The following is a 19,452-nucleotide window of genomic DNA, read 5'->3' as shown; positions in this document are numbered from 1 at the left end:
ATAAATTTTAAGGACAATGATATTTGAACAAAATTTTTTATATTTTTAGTATATATTATTTTCAAATCAATTACGACGTTAACACACATAGATCAAAATACAGTTGCTAATACTATGTTACAATATGTTATTAAATACATATACAGGCTACATTAATGTGCTAATAGAGTATAATAGTATCGTTATAATACCAACTATCATTACATTCACAGGTAATCCTGTTGTAAAATAAAGTCCTAATCATGTATTTCGTTAAATCTTATAACTCTGAAATTAGTGTAATATTTGTTATATTATTCTAATGTAATGCAATGTCATCATTATTATTCTGTTCTTACAATTAAGTATATAATTTAATTGATAATTCCTTATATGATCTAATAAAATAAACTTACTGCGAAGAATTCAACAATTTCTTCTTCTCGTATAATTTCCATTTATCATATTCAAATTTTGGCATCACGAAATAGATTCCATGTTGTCGTTTCTCCAAAAACCTATAAAAATATCGTCAATATTGCTCTTTCGTAAAAATATTTCATCGAAGCGTGTATACAACGATTGATGCATATTCTTTCTCAAGCATTTGCTGCGAATTGCAAATCGCAACGACGATGAAAATGGTTATTTCTCACGATGCGAAAAAGGTATACTGTCGATTTCACGGATGGATGATTCGAGACGGTTCAGCGACGAGGGACACGAATTGTCATCCCCGGAATGGAACGATTTACTTTTTCCTATCCCACGATATATTGACATTTCCAAATCAACGATTTCTGTGCATCGTCCTGTGATATAGAAATCGAACAACTTCCCAGCAAATTATTTAAAAAATATTCTCAAATGCATCTTTCACGCTTCGAAAATACGAAAATATTAATATTTCAAGTCAAAATTTACTTACCTCAAATTAAGCCAAGACTAACTTTATGTTTATAAGTGGTGATCTTACATCAATGGTGCTCCGTTCCATTGTATTTGTGCATCCTGCCATCTTAAAATATATAATAAACTTGCAATCTTTTAATATACAACAATTACATTAAGTCATTTCTATACATGTGAAACTTACTTGGAACGAATAAGTTTTTCCAATGGTGTAGCAGCAATGTCGACGGATTCCTTGCTGGTGGATTCTACACCCGATGCGCTCTCGTTCGTCCTCGTATCCACGGTCAATGTGGCGTGACTTCCACCACAAGCGAAATACTGCACTTCGAATCTTTGAATACAAATTTTAATGTTTGATAGATTAAAAACAATGTGACTAGATGAATTTAGATTTAAGTACCTTCTTTCTGCATGATAATTCCTTAATAATTCCTTGTTCGTATTAAAGAGAACACCATGATGACCGTGACATAATGTAACCCATATCGGTAAGCTGGGAGTTTTCAGTCGCGAGCCAGGTACCTTGCTCGTTTGACCATCACCCTCGTGAACTAGAAGACCTACTTCGCTTCTCATGAGAATACCCCATTGTGGAACAGCCTTGAAAATGATCAAAAAATTTCAAAGACTTTTAATGTATGGCAAAGGAATTAAATGCCCATGAATACAATCTTTTAAACGTACATAAGTATTCTCATCTCCAATATGAATAATTCCGTTATGAAGATGAGGAGACGCACGCCCAGTCAACATAAAGACCACAACACTGATCGGTCCCTCCTCAGGACATCCGCTTAGTATAGAAGCTTTCTGATCTTCCAGGTCGCTTTGAACTCTGTGGACCGAATCGCGCGTGCGCCGTTAGTTTGACGAGCGTAATTTTTCTAGTAGCGGCATATTCTCTACATTTCGTTCAAGCAACGCTTTGAACAAACACGAGCAAAAACCGTGCAACTATTTCATTGGCATTGTTAAAACTGTTTTGCTAGAACTTTACCGTCAATCTTGTCATCCGCTATTACCTCTTAATGACATAAAAATCTTAACGATTCGATTAGACATTTGATATTACGAAAAATGCGGAAAATGAACCCAATAAATATTTAAAATGGTCTTACTTCGCTAGACCTCTGGATAAAACAGCACTGTAAAGCAATAACTTTGCTCCTGGTCCTCCTTCATCCTGAAACTATTTACAATAACGTATTCTCTTTTTTACGCTAATATTACTGACTTCTTATTATTACGCTAATATTCTGAGTTTTAGAAGTTACGATGGAAATGTCGAGACTTACCAAGTATAAGTACCTTTTGATGAATATTTGAAGATCTTCTATTGAGATGAACTCAAATAAATGTAACTAAAACGAGAAAAAATGTACGTGAAACGAGCTTACGAAAACTTGGTCACGAGCTTACCCTCGAGCAAAATTAGTTTCCAACTATCTTTATGATTTAATTCTATTTTATTCCCTAATAGTAATTCCCGAGGTTAATAGTTCAAACATACATCAAGAATCTAAGAAATCGAAAGCTCAAGGGTAGATAAAATTTTATACACTCCAGACTTTATTAAGGGAACACAAATCATAATGCAAAAGTAATGAAGACACCCTTGAATGGCTGGCACAATGCCAACAACATGTCTTGACAAGTCATTTGATAAACGATCCAAGCTCGTTTTTTCCTAGGTCAATCGAGAAACTCGAGGGTGAGGACGTGTGTCTGAATAAGAGAAAAATATGAAAATCTATATGTTAAAAAGTGTGAGAAGAGGATGTGAATAGGTTTACCGTTTCCGTCAAACCATCCTGAAAATACTGCACGCTATGTTGCAGATAAGGTATCTTTTGTGGTAATGCCACTATCGCCTTTGGCACACTGACACTTTTTATATCGAAGTTGCTACTTGCGATGCAACTGCTGTTCTGATTGTGTGCAACGAAGCCACCGGCGCAACGCCAAATTATTTCAGATATCGCCAGACATAGGACTTCCACTTGTCTGTCATATGAAGGCTTCAGCAAGCTATGAACAAACCCACGCCGATCCATCGTAAATTATAATGATATTTTTCTATTTTAATTTCACTTACATATCGGGACCAATACGACTGTCCTGCACGTTACACTTAAATAAAAAATTCTTCAACATGATCGCTTGAACGGCCGTAATGAGACCTCTAGTCGTGTTCCTAGGTGCTCTTAATCCAAAAGCTAAATTCTGACCGTAAGGTCTTAACGTCAAACCAGTTCTAGCCCATTCTGCCTTCGGTGGACAAGCACAACTACCAAATACTAACGTTCTCAACATCTAAAATGTTTATGTTTATGTTCATGTCGTGAATATGAATAAAATGACTTAAGCAATTGAAATATTTAATCAATGTATTACCATACAAGTTTTCTCATCTATTGGCGTTCCATCAGCTACAACTATTTTCGGCAAGGTCCTCGTGTTTCTTGGATAAATGATCCTCTCTGAAAAAGATGTATAACTTGATTTTTCGTTTTTTACTTTTGATTTAGTCCATTTGCAATCTTTGAACCCAATATTACAATCCCATTATTTTCATCAGTTTCAATATTTTTATGAGGCTCAATTTACAGGAGAAAAGGGAAAAAAAATAATACATCATTCTCATAAATTTCGAAACCTGGATAGAGCTCGTCCGGTTCAGCCATAAGTGCTGCGCATCGAGCTGCCCTCGTGGAAAGTAACATTCCTCGAACTTGATTAATTTGTCTCTCTTTTTCTTAAACGTTAAATAAGCGATCTTGAGATCCTTCCTTCGATGATTGTACGTGAACCGTATCTGAGAGATGTTACGTGCATTTCTTTTTTATATATAGGTACACCTACTCACGTACGGAATCCAATCCACAACAATTGCGACTCACTAACATTACGATATATTCAAGAATGCGTCAAATTCAAGCGAATTCCTAAGATTGTGTCACCCAGTACTACCCACGCCCGACGGTTATCGGATGTCAATTGAATATCGAAAGAGCATGTCCCTTTTATATAAACCAATTTGTCTGCTCATCCGCGCAAACACTTTGACTCAAGTTTGGGTGGAGCTCACGAAATATGTCAATTCGTATGTCTAAATAGACTGTCTACAATTATATACCTTTGAAAATGATAGAAATGCCCTACTAACGTCTATCTGTCTTTTCCGATCTACGTTGGAATTTGCTTTAGCACACGTAGAGAGCTCGTACATATTTTTCTCGTACTAGTTCGAACCACCCTAATACGATCGCGTACTTGTTAGTCTCACTCGTTCTAGTCTCGGGTGCGGTCGCATTTTCTAACTTTTGCGTCACTCTACGCAAACTATAGCGAAATCTAACTATTCATCGTAATTAGAAAATTTTTGTTGGCAGCAAATTGTTTCTTTCAAAATAACTTTATATGAAGATCGAAGAGATTATTACGTGATCCTATCTATTACGAATAGATATTTCGTAAAATAATACCGGTACTTCTTAGGTATATTCATCTATTCGTATCTAATTCAAAAACGTGAAAAGGTTCTTAAATAGGTATGTAACTAATGTAATATTCTTACGACAGATACATATAATTTTTACATCGAAATATATGTACATACTTATAAAGTGTATTATTAAATTATTTTATTCATATACTTTTATCAATTTTTTTATGATTTCCATCCTCAAAGCATTCATTTTTTGCAAAAAGACGTATTACATAAAAAAAATCTATCCGTCAGATAGTCTAAAAGTCTATCAAACAGATCTATGAAATAAAATTATACCATGCCATTGATGATAAATCGTTCGAAAAAACTAAAAAAAAAGTAACGTCACGAATATGAAAAATAGAGGGTGGAATACATTTTAAAGACAAAAGTTTCGAATCCAGAAGATTCATATTTCGTACATAAATTCACGCGGCTTGTTCTCAGTAGAGCGCAAGAGGGTTGGCGTGATCTAACACTCGTCTAAGGCGCTTCTCGCAGAATCGCGTGCTCGCGTGCTATCAAGATATCGTATTACGAATCCACGTCGGAACAGGCATCTGCATTTGCTGATTGCACACATCTCTGATGTATCTGAAAATACGTATGCCCACCTATACAAACACATCGTCTAAATTTTCATTTCTTCGAGTAACGTTCGAATAACTATATCTATCGATCGATTTTAAATTTAAGCGTTCTCCTTTCATACTCAAGGTTACTTTCCATGGAACGATAAAAAAAGGAAAATCATGGCAAAAAGATAATATAACAATTTAAAAAGAGAAACACGTTTACGAGCATGTTAATTTGTTAAATCCTATTATAAGTATTTCTTCGAAAGTAAGCTATTCGTTTCACAGTTGATCATCTTCTAGTAAACTGTCTTAGATCGTTTCGCCCGTTTCCTGCACGATACTTCGTTACATAAAAAGTATTGAAGAACAGTGGCCGATTAGAATCAGAAATCGCTGTTACGCCAGTACGTAAGGGGCGCAAAATAAGTTACACTTTGTTGTTCGTTAACTATGCAAGACTTTCGTTTCCTTACAGACCGATACCGGAAAGGACACAGAGTGAAAGCAGTGTTCCGTGAAAGACATCCTCCTACTAAATACCTACATACGAGTCACCGAAGAAGAAAAGAGATTTTGCTTTCCGTAAAGATCAACGTGATTCTCGAACGATGATCGATGAAAAATCGATCAAAAGAAGATATCTTCGTAGGAAATCCTATAATTAAATCTCTTTTTATATCAAACATTACAAGAAATATAGATATTGTATATTTAATATGCTCCTTCAACATAGTATTAATATAAAATATATTTTCAGACTTAGAACATACCTCTGTCTCTCAAATAAGTCGACTTCTTTGGAATCGCATCGTATTGCTGTTTGCCTGAAAATGATGCTGTTGGTGTCATACTTGTACTAGTATCAGACACAGAATCGGATATAGTAAGTGCGTGCTCATTTGTTTTCGTTGCCCGTGATTCCTCCATTGGAAAAATGATATCGAAAGATATTGAAAGATCAGAAGATTCACAAAGATTCAAATAAGTGATTACTATATTGAAATCCTTGGGAATATTTTGAAAACGTAAAGTGTTATCTAAGATTGATAAAAAGATATAGTGATTAATGATTAAAATGATCGATTTATCAGTTCGTAATAAACAATGATCGATTTAAAAATTTGAAATTTCGAGACGAAAGAGCGTACCATCGTCCGTTGAACGGAGACATTCCGTGATAAATTTACTTTCGTACGAAATGAGATCTTATTATCCTCTTTCAAGCGTAAAGATTCAGCCCTGACACTTCGTGCGTAACGAATTAAGAAAAGAGAATTCTTTAACAGGCGATGAAAATAAATTATAACCGTACAATCGGAGAACTTTCCTATTAAGTCTCATTTAACATGCCATCTTCCATGAGAAATCGATTAGTTATTTTTCACACGAAGTTAAGATGTCATTGAATGATCACTTCGACGATTAGGGTCGTGTTTTCACTGAAAATTTTTACAATCAAAAATAGAACGCTATTAAAAATACTTAAATATTTGTTTAAGCATTGTTGAAAGTATACTTTTGCTCGTGCTTTGCGTGTAGCTACTATAGAACTAACTATTGAAATCTAAATCCATGTTATCCATGGAAGATCTTAACTTTGAGATATATTTATTTCCACTTTCGTGACTTTTTAACTTATTGTTTTCTATATCGTTGAAATTTATCGAGAAATTCTCCAGAGAAAATAAAATTAAAGATCACTCTTTTATTATTTCCAGACCATTTTATTAAAAATGAATTCAATCTATTATTAAATATTATTCAGTATAAAAAGCAAGATAATTTAAAGCAAATAATCGTAAGATAAAATGAATTACCCTACTTTTTGATATTCGTTGTTACTTATTAATCAGCTTTTCAGAAACCGGTTGATCTTACTTCGTGTTCCTACGTATACGACTGGAAGAACTAACGAATATGCAAGGTAGACCTAGGTGCTCGTGTTCCACTCTTAATGTCTACGTACATACATATAACATACACGTATATCTGCATTGACCTATGTTAACTGACAGCCTGGCGCCGGCAGTTTGGATAGCGATAATAATTCTAACCAACCCTCGCAATTCGAGTTCATCCCCTTTTACCCACTTCCCACGTAAATGGCGCCTTCAATGTTATCCTACCACCTTTACATACGCAAGCATCCTCATTATCACGCGTTCCTGAACTTAGTTCGTTCTTCTTATTCGACTAATTGCTTATAGTTTTGCGCATCGACAATTGTTAACGGGAAACATTCCTCAGAATAGAATTTCATGAAATTAACTGTAAAATAAAACGAGATAAAATATAAAAAGAAAGATAATAGATTTTAGTGATTGAACACAACCTTTAAATTATAATTTATAATCGAGTACTAATACGAAGCTTATATAAATTAATTAATGCTTAAATAGCATTTGGTTAAATAATATTGAAATAAATCTATACATATCGAATTTTTTACAATCTCTCCCACATATTCAAATTTTAAGATGTCGAATATGCAACTGGTTTTTCGAACTTATTTCGTTTTGAATATTACGACTTTGATTGGTCGATAGATAAAGCGCGAAAGTTCCACGAATACAAACGCCCGCGAGTAATCGTCTCGATCGAACTTTAATAATTAATTCGAAACTAGATCTAAAATGAGAATGAATCAGAGAATCTTATCGTACAAATAAAACGAATCTACATTTTTACAAATTCGTAGTATACGAATCAGGAATCTAAATGGAAAGTATTGACTTGTGTGTATTGCAATTGATTTTGTTATTGTATATAGATAGTACACGAAGTTTCTCACGTATCCATAATTACCAATTTCCTTACCTGCCGTTCGTGAAAATAAGATTACGTAGTTTAACTAAGTTCAAGTTCGAGTTTGAAATACATTACACGTGCAACCTTTTAAAGTTCAAAGTGTTCCACGTCACAATGAATCTGCGAAATTGATTTTTTATATTTTTTTTCTAAAATTTATCCAAAATCAATTCTTATAAAAAATAACATAGGATTAATAAATGTGTACTTTACTTCATGAAATAACCTTAGAAACTAAGATACTCTAAAATGAATTAATTATAAGTATCGTGTATGCACTTACGTAACCTGCTATAATAATCATCAATTTCAAGCTATCTATACATTTATGGAAAACATTTCTTAGATAAGTATTGGTAAAACTATATTATATAAATAAATTCAAGATAGTTGACAAATTACACTATATCAGTTTACATTGCTGTAAATGTTAAATAAAAGAAATTAGAATAATTAGATGTATAAAAAGAAAAATGTATTATTATATTTTATTATTTTTGTCATTGAATATAATATACTGGACAATATTCTTCATGGTCACTTCTAATTATTTTCTAATTATATTTTAATATTTCTATAAACAAAATTATAAAATACGTATGCATGAATAAAAAACTTGGATTATAAATTACATAATTTTATTATCTATGTTACAATTGCTTTGATTTTTTCTTGTTAATAGGTATAATTGTTTTGTTTTCGTTTACATTTTTTCGTTTCTTAATTTTCTTTTTATCAATCAGTACATTTTCATCCATAGGCTCAATAATTTTTCCCATAGCCGTCTGTACAGGAGGTTCAATCAACTTTTTATGATCATTTTCTGGAACGAAATTTCGTCCAATCGGTGCCCTGATACTAGCTTCAAAATCTCTAACGGTTGAAAATGGAAATGGTAATTCATTTACTTGATGTTCTCTTATTTTGGCATCCTCGTCTTCGATTATTATAACATCGCCTTTATTTTCATCTTTACGCGGTGCATCTTTTGGTACATTTATAATAAATTGTTTCTTTTTACGGTACGATTGTTTTATATTCGTTCCACCCCAAGATCCCCATCCTGGTAAACTAAGATCTATATTCTCTGGTTGCGATTTCTTTATCTGTAATTGAATTAGTGCATTTCAGTAATAATAAAATAAAAATGAATATTTATTGTTTGTATCCTAATATTTTCTCATTTTTCTTTTCATACATACCTCTTCTTCTTTTTCTTTTCTAAATTCATCAACTACATCATCGTCTGCAAAAGCTTCGCTTATTATGTTATGTATTTCTTCTTCATCTTCGTTATCGTCTAAAATATCGTCTCCATCGGTCGTAACATTTGGTAAGTCAGTATTTAAATGTTTGGGTGTTACATTAATATATTTATTTGGATCTATATCCATATCTTTATTTTTGGAAACATCAATAGTTGTTTTATTCATACTTTTTGCTAAACTCTTTAATTTAATTACATCTTCATCTTTTAATGATTTTGTAGATTTAATTACCTCTTCCATAGGCTTATTCAAAATCGGTTTTTGTTTTTTATTTTTAAACTCCAACTCTTCTGTATCAGGTTCGTCTACATTAGATTCATTGTCATTATTATTTTTCTTCTCCACGTCAATATTAAACTTTCTTTTCACACGACTTATCTGCGTACGAATTCGTTTTTGCATTTTATCTTCCATAAGGTCAAACATTTCATCTATTTTCTCAGATAACAATGTTGAGTTACTTTTCACATCATCAGTATTTAAAGTCTCACATTCCTGTACATTCCAAGCAGATGTAGCAGCTACTTTATCCAATATTTTATCATCATTATTTACCGTTATGGTTTCTATAGATCCTTTCATATCAAGCATGCCATTAAACTCACTTTTTACTTTTTTATCTGCAATTAAGGATTTCTTGTTTTTTTTTAATTCATTCTTTTTAGTAATTAATTGTCCTTTAGAAAAAACAGTCTTATTATCTGTAAAGATAAACGTATCTATCAAATTTTGCTACCATAAACAAAAAAATACATATACTTTTCTCTCTCTTTACCTTGTTCTTACTTACTTTCAAAATCATTTTCCTGAGACGTATTATTTGTTTGATGAGAAGTAGAATTTTGATTATTTGCTTTTAAATTTTTTCCATCCCAATATTTGCGATAACTGCTGATAAATTCATTGATTTCCGATTCAGTTTTAACTTCATTTATCCATGGATTTTCTTTTGTATTATCAGAAAGTTGTAAAGGCATTGAATCCTGTTCATTATCATCATCATCATTACTATCATCTGCTACTTTCAGATGTTGTGTCAATTCTCTACCAATAGACAATTGCTGTGCAAGAACTTGACGTGTTTCTTTGTCATACTTTGCTCTTATTTGTTTACTCTTTGCCCATTGACCTGTATTTTTATGCCTTAGCGTTATTCGTTCTTCTGCTCTGGATTTATCAAGCAACATTAGTTTTTCTAAAGCGGCCTGCGGATCTGATTTTTGTAATTCCTCATATTCTTTAAGTTGTTGTTTCATCCTTCCCTTTCTCTGAACACGGTGGAATTTTTTACTCTTTATTCTTTTTTGTCTATATGCTTTTGCTTCTCTGTAAGACTAAAAATTAAAAAAAAAAATAAAATAAAATAAAAAAACATGAAATTTCTTTCTTTCACAATAAGAATTATATACTCTATTTCTAAATTTATATAATTGATAATAATAATAAACACTTGTTTACCTGTAAAGCTCTCATGCGAGCAGCTTCTTTTCTTCTTTCTAGTACTTCTTCTAAAGTCATTGAAACTTTATCTTCCTTTTCTTCTACTTTTTCTGGCTCTGGTTCTAATGCAGCTAATTGTTTTTCTAAATTTGACTGCAGTTTAAATCTTTTAACAAACTGTGTGGTCGGTTCCACTTCAACAGATAGTTGATTCAGAGGAAAATGAACCTTTTCTGCAGTTCTGTTGTATGAAATTATTCCATTCCATTTTTTTACTTGTTGTTTAGTTTTTTCAAACCCAACCACCCTTTTTATCTAAAAATCATAAACTTTAAGTTAATTGTTAAAACAATGTGTAAAACTATTTAAATGATCATATGTTATTTTACATACACGATCAGCAGAAGGTTTTTCTAATGGCTTAGAAAGAACTTTAGTTTTTTTCTGAGCTGCATTAAATCTCTTACTTATCTCTGTATGATGTCCCTTATTTCCTAACAACTTTACTAAATTCTGAACAGATACTGCATCTTTATCAGATATTCCACTTTTAACTAAATGAAATTCAGATACTTCTAATGTCGGTTCTGTTCTTTCTGGTTTCTTAACCCTAAAAAATGAATCACATATTTTTAAAGAATATAAAACTTAGCATCAATAATTTGAAAGTATATAAATGTATCAAAAATATTTCATTTAATACAACAATAAATTATTACCACACTTAACCTATAAATATATCTACCTCTGTCCTTTATCGAGTTGTGCCACTGCTTCTAAAAGTTTAGAGTGAGAATTTGATATTTTTTGATCACTATCGTAATCAATCTCTGAGCCACTCATTTTAGAATAAATTTGAAAGAAATTTATTTAAACACTATTATTCGTACTGCAGTATATACACACGTGTAATTCATTACATATATACATATATCGTACACGCTTGCAGTCTCCAAATTTAATGTTACCCGCCAACTTATATATGGCGGCCGACTATCATAATGCTTGATACGTCTGTTAAGTTTGGAAACAACCAATAAAATTAATTGTTCAAAATCATTATACCTAGCTATCAATAATCATTCACCATCGGATAAACACAGTTTTAAAAAAAGAATTTTTTTATTATTGTATTCATTATAGATTTTAATATAATCATAATTAATCAAATTAAATAAATCAGACAAAGAGATATGTCATAACTTACTGAATTCTGTTATAAATCGATTCGGTTGAATATATTGTACAATGAATTTACTTTTGATATCAACGTTAATTTGTATTTTAGAATACATTGTGCCGATTGTAATAACTTATGTAAGTATAAAATAAATAATTAAGGCATTAAAGTGTTAATATGACAAATAATAGAATTAACTATGCATGTCAACTCTAAATATTCTGATGAATCATTTTGTTATTCTCATATTTAACCGGATTATCTTTTGTCATAGTTTACAGCACATTTATATGTAGGAAAAAAAGAAGAAGCTGAATTACGTAAAAATTTAGCTACATTGAGACAAGAAATGGCAAGTATTTCAATGGTAGACGAATTTTCGAAATACGCTAAACTTCAAAGAAAATATAACAAATTAGAAAATACTCTGAAGGATATAGGTAAGAAAATAAATTAATGAGCTATGTATGCAAAAATAATATAATATATATAACAATTTCTTACTTACAGAAAAGGGGAGATTATCCAGTAGAAAAAAAGCAAGATTATTGACCACTTATGGTTTTCGTATCATCAATGTAAGTATTATATATTTGATAATTAAATAAAAGAATTATTTATTGACCTATAAATATTTTAAGTTACAAATTACATTTTCTATACATTCTTATATCGTTTATCATTCATCAATAAAAATTAATAAAGCTTATTATTTATATTATATTATTTAATTATATTTAAGGGCATATTAATAGTGATCCTTTTATACATATATAACAATGAACCTATAATAAAATTACCAAAGGATACATTATGGCCAATTAATTATCTTTTAAGATGGCCAACTAATTATGAAGACTCCATTTCTTTAATTATGTGGTTTGTCATCGCAAAAATAGCTATATCTAAATGTACTCAAATTCATATAATAAATAATCATTAAATAAACTTATAAATAAAAATGAAGTATATATATATTCATAATGGTTTATTGGTCCTTGATTCATAAAATATATAAAAATAAAAGAATGCAAGAATATATTTATAGTACCAATACATATAAAACAAATATTACTTAATGTATTGTATTAACATGATCCATTTAATTTATTATAAAATTAAATTTCGTACATATAGCCATACAATATACATAAATTTTATATTACACAGTCGTATTATTGAAAAGTTACAAGATATCTGAGATGAAATATAAAAATTTATCAAAATATTGTTAGTTCTTCATTTGTTTTAAATTCTTGATGTATTCTCTGCTCGATCTGAGGCAATAATATTCTATCAGCCTGTAAATTAAAACTAACATATACAGGTTTTCCCAATTTTTTTGTTAAACGTTTAGCTATGTTAGTGGAAGTTTCATCTGCCACTGCACCCATTATCTTTGTAGCAATCGGTACTGATTCATAATTTGATCTAAGTGCAAAAGCAAGATTATTCATGACAGAATGTTTAGCATCTCCAACCCATAAATATAAGCTGTCTTCCATTCTTATAATGTGACAACTAATTCTAACCTCTTCATCCACGAATTTATGGAATTTAAAATTGCAAGGATACTGACTGTGATTTGTTTCTGTGTCACTAGTCATATTTTCCATTAATTTAATTATTTGTCTTCTATGTGCTTTGACAATGATCTATATAAATATAAATAATAACAATTTAAGTACAATTACAATGCGTATTCTTTGAAAAAAGTCGATATTCACCGCTCAAACGATATAAACAAAATATTTAGTAAAATGTAGTACTCGATTGTGATTGGTTCATATATAATATCTAATCTAAGGTTATCAAAAGTAAAATAATTATAAACAAAACTTGAAAACAAATTTAAATTAATTAAATACAGCAGTATTTAAAAATTTTTCATACCAAATATACATAAGAAGTAAATTTTAATAATTGTATCTTCAAAATATTCAATAACACGCCTTTATTTGTAGCTTAACTATCTGGAAGTTTTTTGAACACTTCACAGAAGCCTATAGATGCCAAGCTCGGTCATAGAAGCTTAGAGTCCTTGCTTTCAGCTTGGTAGACCCCTCTTTCGTTCATCGTGGCGCGCAGGCGCAACAAGATCTTCTGGTTAGAGTATCCATTTTGATCACATGTGAGTATCTCGAGCTGTTCTCGATTTCGGTGAAAACTAATGGTGCTAATTGTCTGAACGAGCAAAGGAAAATTAAGAATTCGACAGTGAAACACCAACTGGTTTGTATTGATACGACAGTGTTAACTAAACGTCGGGAATAAAAAAATGTCGTTGCTCGTGCCGATGACAACGGGCTGCTGGCAATGTGGCTAACACTCTTTCGCGCCATCTTCGCACAAATTTCCTTGAAATACGCAACGAGTAAAGATAAAAATATATTTGTTGTCAGTTTTTTTGTTTATGTATTCATACGCGTGTCAATTTTCAAGAAGTTCTCTATTATTTTAAGTCCCATCGTTTATGTAAAAACAATCTTTGGTTAGCCTACATATTCACTTTCACATTTAATGTTTCTTAAGAGAAATATTCTTCTAGTTATATTGTTTTAAAATCGTTGTCGGATACATTTTTAAAACCGAAACTTGTATCAAATAAACGTTTATTTAATTAAAAATTAGATTTCGAATTCGTTCAATTTAATGCCGGATTTTATCGTCGGTGTGCCACATGGCCATTTGCTCGGCTATTCCACTTACGGTTTTTACAGTAAAAACTTTGTTGTAATTGTTAAATATGCCAGTGTTCATTGTTATTTACATATTTTTAATACCGGCTTAGTATGATCTGTTTAATTCTACCATCTTGATTTACTTTCCAACTGCTTAATTTAAAAGAAAATTGCTTATATCTAGAATATTTAGTTTAAAATTCACATGATGGTGGCAACTCTGTCCTACTGTTAAATTTTTCATCTATGTGATCAAAGAACTATGGATTGTTTTAAACACAACCATATGTTCTTTTGATTAGTGATATAAGAATATCCGTGTTAGATGTATCAAAGAACAGAAAAACAGTAAAAACATTATATTCTTTTATATATTATTATATGGTACAGTTAAACACTTAATATTCAATACATTTTCTACTTTTAAGATTTATAATCTTGTCATAATATAAAACAATTTTATTTGATATTTTCTCTTTTTTTTTAATTTTTTATTTATTTATTTATTTTTTATTTATTTTTTTTTCTTTTTTTTTTTCTTTTTTTTTTATTCGAGACAATATTTCAAAAAAATTTAATTTTAAGAAACATTTGACATGTAATTAATAATATTGTTTTATAATATTAAAACAAAGAAATTTTTATTTCACTAATAGATCTACACAATCTATAATGGCAGACATTGAGGATACTCACTTTGAGACTGGTGACTCTGGAGCATCAGTAACATATCCCATGCAATGTTCTGCACTGCGTAAAAATGGTTTTGTCATGTTAAAATCTCGACCCTGCAAAATTGTTGAAATGTCAACTTCCAAGACTGGAAAACATGGTCATGCCAAGGTTCACCTTGTAGGTATTGACATATTTACCTCAAAGAAATATGAAGATATTTGCCCTTCTACACATAATATGGATGTGCCGTTTGTTAAGCGAGAAGATTACCAGGTAAAATTTTAATTATAATAATAGTAATTTTTATTCTCTTAATTTGATCATTATTGTTTTACAATTATTATGTGTTTCATTCTCATTAATTTATAAAATTGTGCAATGATTTTAATTGGAACAAAATACAGAGTTATTAAAACATTATTCTGTAATGCTTCATTCAAATATTATTCTATATTACGATTATTATAAATTGTTCTAATATATATATTAATAATAACAATCCTGTGTGTACCCCTGAATTTAGCTGACAGATATATCTGACGATGGCTATTTATGTCTGATGGCTGATAATGGAGATCTTCGTGAAGATCTTAAAATACCAGATGGTGAATTAGGAGCTCAATTACGTGCTGATTTTGAGGCTGGAAAAGAATTACTTGTAAGTACTTTTACGTTTAATTATTAATGACCTATTTATTTTTTTAGCCCATATATTTTTTGTTATGCGCAATTACAAAGAGAATAATATAAAAAGTTTATTTAAAAAACCTCTTTAATGTTATGTATATTTGGGTAATAGAATATAGTGATAGTAACTTGTAACTTATAAACATGGATTTGTACAATCAGCCATATAAAATATTGTAATTAATCTTTAATTTATATAGTTATATTCCTAATCTGTTTAATGAAACAAATATTAATAATATATATTGATTATGCTATTTTATTATATTTTTTCAGTGCACTGTATTAAAAGCTTGTGGCGAAGAGGTGGTAATCGCCATCAAAACCAACACTGCCCTCGACAAATAATTGTGTTCAGTTTTAATCGTACACAACCAAACTATCCGCTTAGCCAATCGACACCTTATCATTGGTAAAAAAAAACTTAAGTCCACAGTTCCAACCAACAGCAGTTCAGCAGCGGACAAAAACATCTTTTTATCAAAGTAACATCTACTTACTAATATTCAAAACAAAACACATGCTAAAGTTTCTAAGCAATGTAAGACAAGAAGAATTGGGTTCATGGAATTCGCAATACCCAGTTTTAGACATATACAATTGCATACATACACAGGCACACACATACGTTGTTTGTTATACAAAAGATACAACTTTTCAACAAAGAGTTGATTAAGAAATAAAAATTGAAAAAAGCCTTTACACATCCTCGATTTTTTTTTGGAGACTTCAGTATTCAATGTGTGGAAACAATTTATGTAAAAACCACAAAAGCTTTCTAACTTAATATACATATAAAGTAAATAGACACGTATTGCTGTTGAAGACCAAGGTTGAGATGCATTCTATAGTGCGGAACAATTTTTCATATGAATTCGATAAATTTTTATGTATTAATAATACTTAGCATCTTTTAATTATTGTTATATAATTTTATAGATTAAAACTGGCATATGATGCAATTATGTAGATAATCTGCATATTGTTAACAATGGCTATAGAAATAACTTATAACTTTACACACAAGCTTTATAAGCACAGAATGCTTACAGAATGCTTTTATAAATTATAAATGCATAATTTCTAGTTGTACAAGTATTATTTAAAAGGCAAAGAATAAGTTTTTAAAAAAATCTAAAAAAAATAAGTTCATAGTAATACAAAAGATAATCTCATTTTTTTACAATTTGCCTAAACTATTTACAATATGTTCTTGTAACATATGATAGTACTTCTTTCAATAAACATTTTTTACTATAAATCATATGACTGTTATATCATATAAGTTGTCTAGTAAAGGTAACTCTCAGTGAAATATCATGACAAATTTTAATTTCACCAACATGAAATCATGTTGTTGATATTTTTTAATTACAAAGTAACATGATTTAATATTTTGTCATGCGTAGCATATTTATATTTATTATTCCAATTATTGCCTTTATCATAACAAATGACAATTTTTGAAATATTTCTTTCTGTACTTAGTATTCTTTTTCATTAAACATTCGAATTATTTATACTTCGTTTCTATGTTATGTACTCAACTTGCCCTATTTTCTCCTTTGTATTATTCTGTACGATCGTATTTATATAAAAAATTGTTCCAGAAAATACAGTCTGAAAATGTAGATTAATATACAATGAAAATAGAAATTGATACAAGACCATAACCAGAGCTTTTATGGGAAGGTATGTTGTGTGCCCCTACCTCTCACATATGGTCATACTAAATCCTAAAAACATGTTTTTATTTCAATAATTCCTATTATTTTATTGTCATTACTATTCCTTTAAGATCTTCGTTTGTCATATCTTTTTGTTAACAAACATCATCTTACCAAAGTACTATATACCAGCATGATATTGAGACACTACTATAAAGATATTAATACGTGTTATATGAACTCTCAACAAAATATTACAAACAAGCTAGCTAATGTCATTTTATCAATGATGAGAGCATTCACGATTGACATCTTTGTAGAATACATAAGTAATCAAAATTTCTGAAGATATGCCTTCCTTGAGAACTTTGGTTCATTGCACAGTGAACAACCTAACACTTATCTATTATAATCTAAATGAGCAGAAGTATCTAATATTAATATGAAATAAATCGTCATCTCTCTGTATTCCAAATGTGCTATGTTGGACCAGGTTCATATTCTTTAAATGTGCTTTGTTATGGACAGTGGCAGAAGAATGGAGGAAAACATAATAATGTCGTGTGACATAAACAAAGTGCGCGAATGCCTAATAGCAAATATGAGATAGATCTCTAAGAGAAAAATAAAGCTCAAGTTCTTTTATGTTGAAATTTGAGCAATCACATTTTTTATGGATATTTAATTTTCTTTTTTTAAGAACAAGTTCTGGTGTCATCTTAAGAATGTAAATGCTAAAGTTTCAATAATCTTATGTATTAGGTATTTTGAATAACATTATAATTGTATTACTAAAGATATAATTAACACTCTTCACAAGAAGTAGCCATTTTGGATTTTAATTTATATACATTCTGATAAGATTAATAAACTTTACAAAATAACAGTTTTTTCTTTATAATTATTAGTTTTGGTAAAAGGTGACACCAAATAAATAATATGAAAGAAAATACACATTATAATAATATTTCATTGTGCAACATTTAATACATTTAAATGATATTATAAACATAATCTTAGAATTGACAATGAGACATAATCTTTTTTAAGCTCAAATAGTTATATAACTACTTTACATGAAACATTTGATTTCTTATAATTATAAAGAAATAAGAAATAAAAATATGTGCACTGTCATCCTTTTTAGAATACAGAGGTTATCATATTACTTGTAATGCAATGAGAACCTATATTAAATAACAGAAAAAATGCTAATTATATAAAAGTGGTACTGGATTAAAGGAAGAAATATAAAAAACATATTATATGCTACTTCAAAAAGAAAAAAAATAAAAAAAAAAATAAAAAAAAAAAAAAAGAATAAAAAAAAGAATAAAAAAGATAATATATTTGATTTATTATTACAACTACATATTTTATGTCTTTGGAGGAAATTATTCTCTGTGGTGGCAGTGCAATAGCAAGACAAGAAAAAATTTGAAAGTTAAATAGAAATAAATGGTGCGTTTAACACAAATATGCCTTATTTTAGTAGATTAGTACATTTTGCCGGAGTCTCTTAACGTTTTGATAAAACGAATTTGATAATGAACTCTATTAAAGAATGTTTGGATACTCTGAGACAAATATATCTGTTTACTTTTTTGAAAGGGTATTGTCATGAAACATGGAGATATAATGTATTAAAGAACTACAGATTTGAATCTTGCCACATCATCACAGTGTAAAAGAAATTATTTTAACAAGTCTAATTATTATTTATAAAAAGTGCCATTTAGTACCACTCTGTTTAAGATCAATGAACATTGTGGAACAATAATTGAGTAATATGCATTATAAATTGCAATATGAGAAAATGTGTCATTGCTATGAATAGACGCTACAAGCAATATTCCAGATTTAAATTCATTTTGTAACCATTATTTTGTATTTTCTAAATGTTAATGGTATAATGTTACGTATATAACATTTGAAGTAACCCGAAGAATTTTTTGTTGTGTATTACAAATACCTAACAAGAATAATAAAAATTATTTTCTTCCTTTACTGACATGAGTCAAGGGAAGTTTGGTTTCCAAAATTTTCCATAATGAGATAATACATAATAAATTCTTGAAAAATAT

At 29.8% G+C, this 19,452-nt stretch overlaps 5 protein-coding genes across 13 annotated transcripts; 2 read left to right on the top strand and 3 right to left on the bottom strand.

Annotated features, from left to right (window-relative positions):
• Positions 1-110: 110 nt before the first annotated feature.
• On the bottom strand, positions 111-7,007 carry LOC118441641 (putative ubiquitin carboxyl-terminal hydrolase MINDY-4). Of its 6 annotated transcripts, XR_014983790.1 has the most exons (14): positions 6,785-7,007; positions 6,111-6,401; positions 5,733-5,999; positions 3,289-3,374; positions 2,990-3,207; positions 2,688-2,922; positions 2,190-2,255; positions 2,013-2,083; positions 1,579-1,729; positions 1,295-1,494; positions 1,076-1,225; positions 908-997; positions 396-497; positions 111-267 (listed from the first exon to the last, which is right to left on the bottom strand). XR_014983790.1 is itself a non-coding variant. In XM_085664657.1 (13 exons), the coding sequence occupies exons 3-12, from the start codon at positions 5,887-5,889 to the stop codon at positions 952-954; spliced, it is 1,380 nt and encodes a 459-aa protein (XP_085520783.1). In that variant the 5' UTR covers positions 5,890-5,999; positions 6,111-6,401; positions 6,785-7,007; the 3' UTR covers positions 111-497; positions 908-951. The 6 variants fall into 6 exon arrangements, 1 of the variants encoding a protein (XP_085520783.1); XR_014983792.1 differs by lacking the exon at positions 6,111-6,401 and having other exon boundaries at positions 5,733-5,786; XM_085664657.1 differs by having other exon boundaries at positions 111-497.
• A 1,351-nt stretch (positions 7,008-8,358) lies between these two features.
• Positions 8,359-11,365, bottom strand: LOC118442633 (U3 small nucleolar RNA-associated protein 14 homolog A). Its single transcript, XM_035868498.2, has 6 exons — positions 11,224-11,365; positions 10,872-11,088; positions 10,497-10,793; positions 9,829-10,372; positions 8,973-9,739; positions 8,359-8,876 (listed from the first exon to the last, which is right to left on the bottom strand). The coding sequence occupies exons 1-6, from the start codon at positions 11,319-11,321 to the stop codon at positions 8,421-8,423; spliced, it is 2,379 nt and encodes a 792-aa protein (XP_035724391.2). The 5' UTR covers positions 11,322-11,365; the 3' UTR covers positions 8,359-8,420.
• A 101-nt stretch (positions 11,366-11,466) lies between these two features.
• LOC118442687 (guided entry of tail-anchored proteins factor 1) lies at positions 11,467-12,616 on the top strand. Its single transcript, XM_035868596.2, has 4 exons — positions 11,467-11,795; positions 11,933-12,098; positions 12,169-12,236; positions 12,401-12,616. Exons 1-4 carry the CDS (start codon positions 11,727-11,729, stop codon positions 12,599-12,601), a joined length of 504 nt encoding a protein of 167 aa, XP_035724489.1. The 5' UTR covers positions 11,467-11,726; the 3' UTR covers positions 12,602-12,616.
• Positions 12,617-12,647: 31 nt separating this feature from the next.
• On the bottom strand, positions 12,648-13,704 carry LOC118442707 (proteasome assembly chaperone 4). 2 transcript variants are annotated; one of them, XM_085664113.1, is made up of 2 exons: positions 13,386-13,406; positions 12,648-13,313 (listed from the first exon to the last, which is right to left on the bottom strand). In XM_085664113.1, exon 2 carries the CDS (start codon positions 13,272-13,274, stop codon positions 12,879-12,881), a length of 396 nt encoding a protein of 131 aa, XP_085520239.1. In that variant the 5' UTR covers positions 13,275-13,313; positions 13,386-13,406; the 3' UTR covers positions 12,648-12,878. The 2 variants fall into 2 exon arrangements, with proteins under 2 accessions (XP_085520239.1, XP_035724535.1); XM_035868642.2 differs by lacking the exon at positions 13,386-13,406 and adding an exon at positions 13,552-13,704 and having other exon boundaries at positions 12,651-13,313.
• On the top strand, positions 13,661-16,405 carry eEF5 (eukaryotic translation elongation factor 5). Of its 3 annotated transcripts, none has more exons than XM_035868620.2 (4): positions 13,661-13,789; positions 14,996-15,287; positions 15,538-15,672; positions 15,978-16,405. In XM_035868620.2, the coding sequence occupies exons 2-4, from the start codon at positions 15,012-15,014 to the stop codon at positions 16,047-16,049; spliced, it is 483 nt and encodes a 160-aa protein (XP_035724513.1). In that variant the 5' UTR covers positions 13,661-13,789; positions 14,996-15,011; the 3' UTR covers positions 16,050-16,405. The 3 variants fall into 3 exon arrangements, with proteins under 3 accessions (XP_035724513.1, XP_035724503.1, XP_035724522.1); XM_035868610.2 differs by having other exon boundaries at positions 13,748-13,890; XM_035868629.2 differs by lacking the exon at positions 13,661-13,789 and adding an exon at positions 14,576-14,723.
• The last annotated feature ends 3,047 nt before the right edge of the window (positions 16,406-19,452 follow it).

This window comes from Vespa mandarinia, chromosome 2, assembly GCF_050613455.1.
Source record: "Vespa mandarinia isolate Hongniang chromosome 2, ASM5061345v1, whole genome shotgun sequence".
Taxonomy (NCBI): Eukaryota; Metazoa; Arthropoda; class Insecta; order Hymenoptera; family Vespidae; genus Vespa; species Vespa mandarinia.
This window is presented reverse-complemented; position numbering and strand designations above follow the sequence as displayed.

Coding starts and splice junctions, on each gene's coding strand:
- LOC118442707 (XM_035868642.2), bottom strand. CDS start 13,274: ATGGAAAATATGACTAGTGACACAGAAACAAATCACAGTCAGTATCCT.
- LOC118442687 (XM_035868596.2), top strand. CDS start 11,727: ATGAATTTACTTTTGATATCAACGTTAATTTGTATTTTAGAATACATT. Junction 11,796..11,932: donor TGCCGATTGTAATAACTTAT/GTAAGTATAAAA, acceptor CTTTTGTCATAG/TTTACAGCACATTTATATGT. Junction 12,237..12,400: donor ATGGTTTTCGTATCATCAAT/GTAAGTATTATA, acceptor ATTATATTTAAG/GGCATATTAATAGTGATCCT.
- eEF5 (XM_035868620.2), top strand. CDS start 15,012: ATGGCAGACATTGAGGATACTCACTTTGAGACTGGTGACTCTGGAGCA. Junction 15,288..15,537: donor TTAAGCGAGAAGATTACCAG/GTAAAATTTTAA, acceptor CCCTGAATTTAG/CTGACAGATATATCTGACGA. Junction 15,673..15,977: donor AGGCTGGAAAAGAATTACTT/GTAAGTACTTTT, acceptor ATATTTTTTCAG/TGCACTGTATTAAAAGCTTG.
- LOC118441641 (XM_085664657.1), bottom strand. CDS start 5,889: ATGGAGGAATCACGGGCAACGAAAACAAATGAGCACGCACTTACTATA. Junction 3,375..5,732: donor GACTTATTTGAGAGACAGAG/GTATGTTCTAAG, acceptor CATCTTTTTCAG/AGAGGATCATTTATCCAAGA. Junction 1,226..1,294: donor AATTATCATGCAGAAAGAAG/GTACTTAAATCT, acceptor TTGTATTCAAAG/ATTCGAAGTGCAGTATTTCG.
- LOC118442633 (XM_035868498.2), bottom strand. CDS start 11,321: ATGAGTGGCTCAGAGATTGATTACGATAGTGATCAAAAAATATCAAAT. Junction 9,740..9,828: donor TCAGGAAAATGATTTTGAAA/GTAAGTAAGAAC, acceptor TTATCTTTACAG/ATAATAAGACTGTTTTTTCT. Junction 8,877..8,972: donor GAAAAGAAAAAGAAGAAGAG/GTATGTATGAAA, acceptor ATTCAATTACAG/ATAAAGAAATCGCAACCAGA.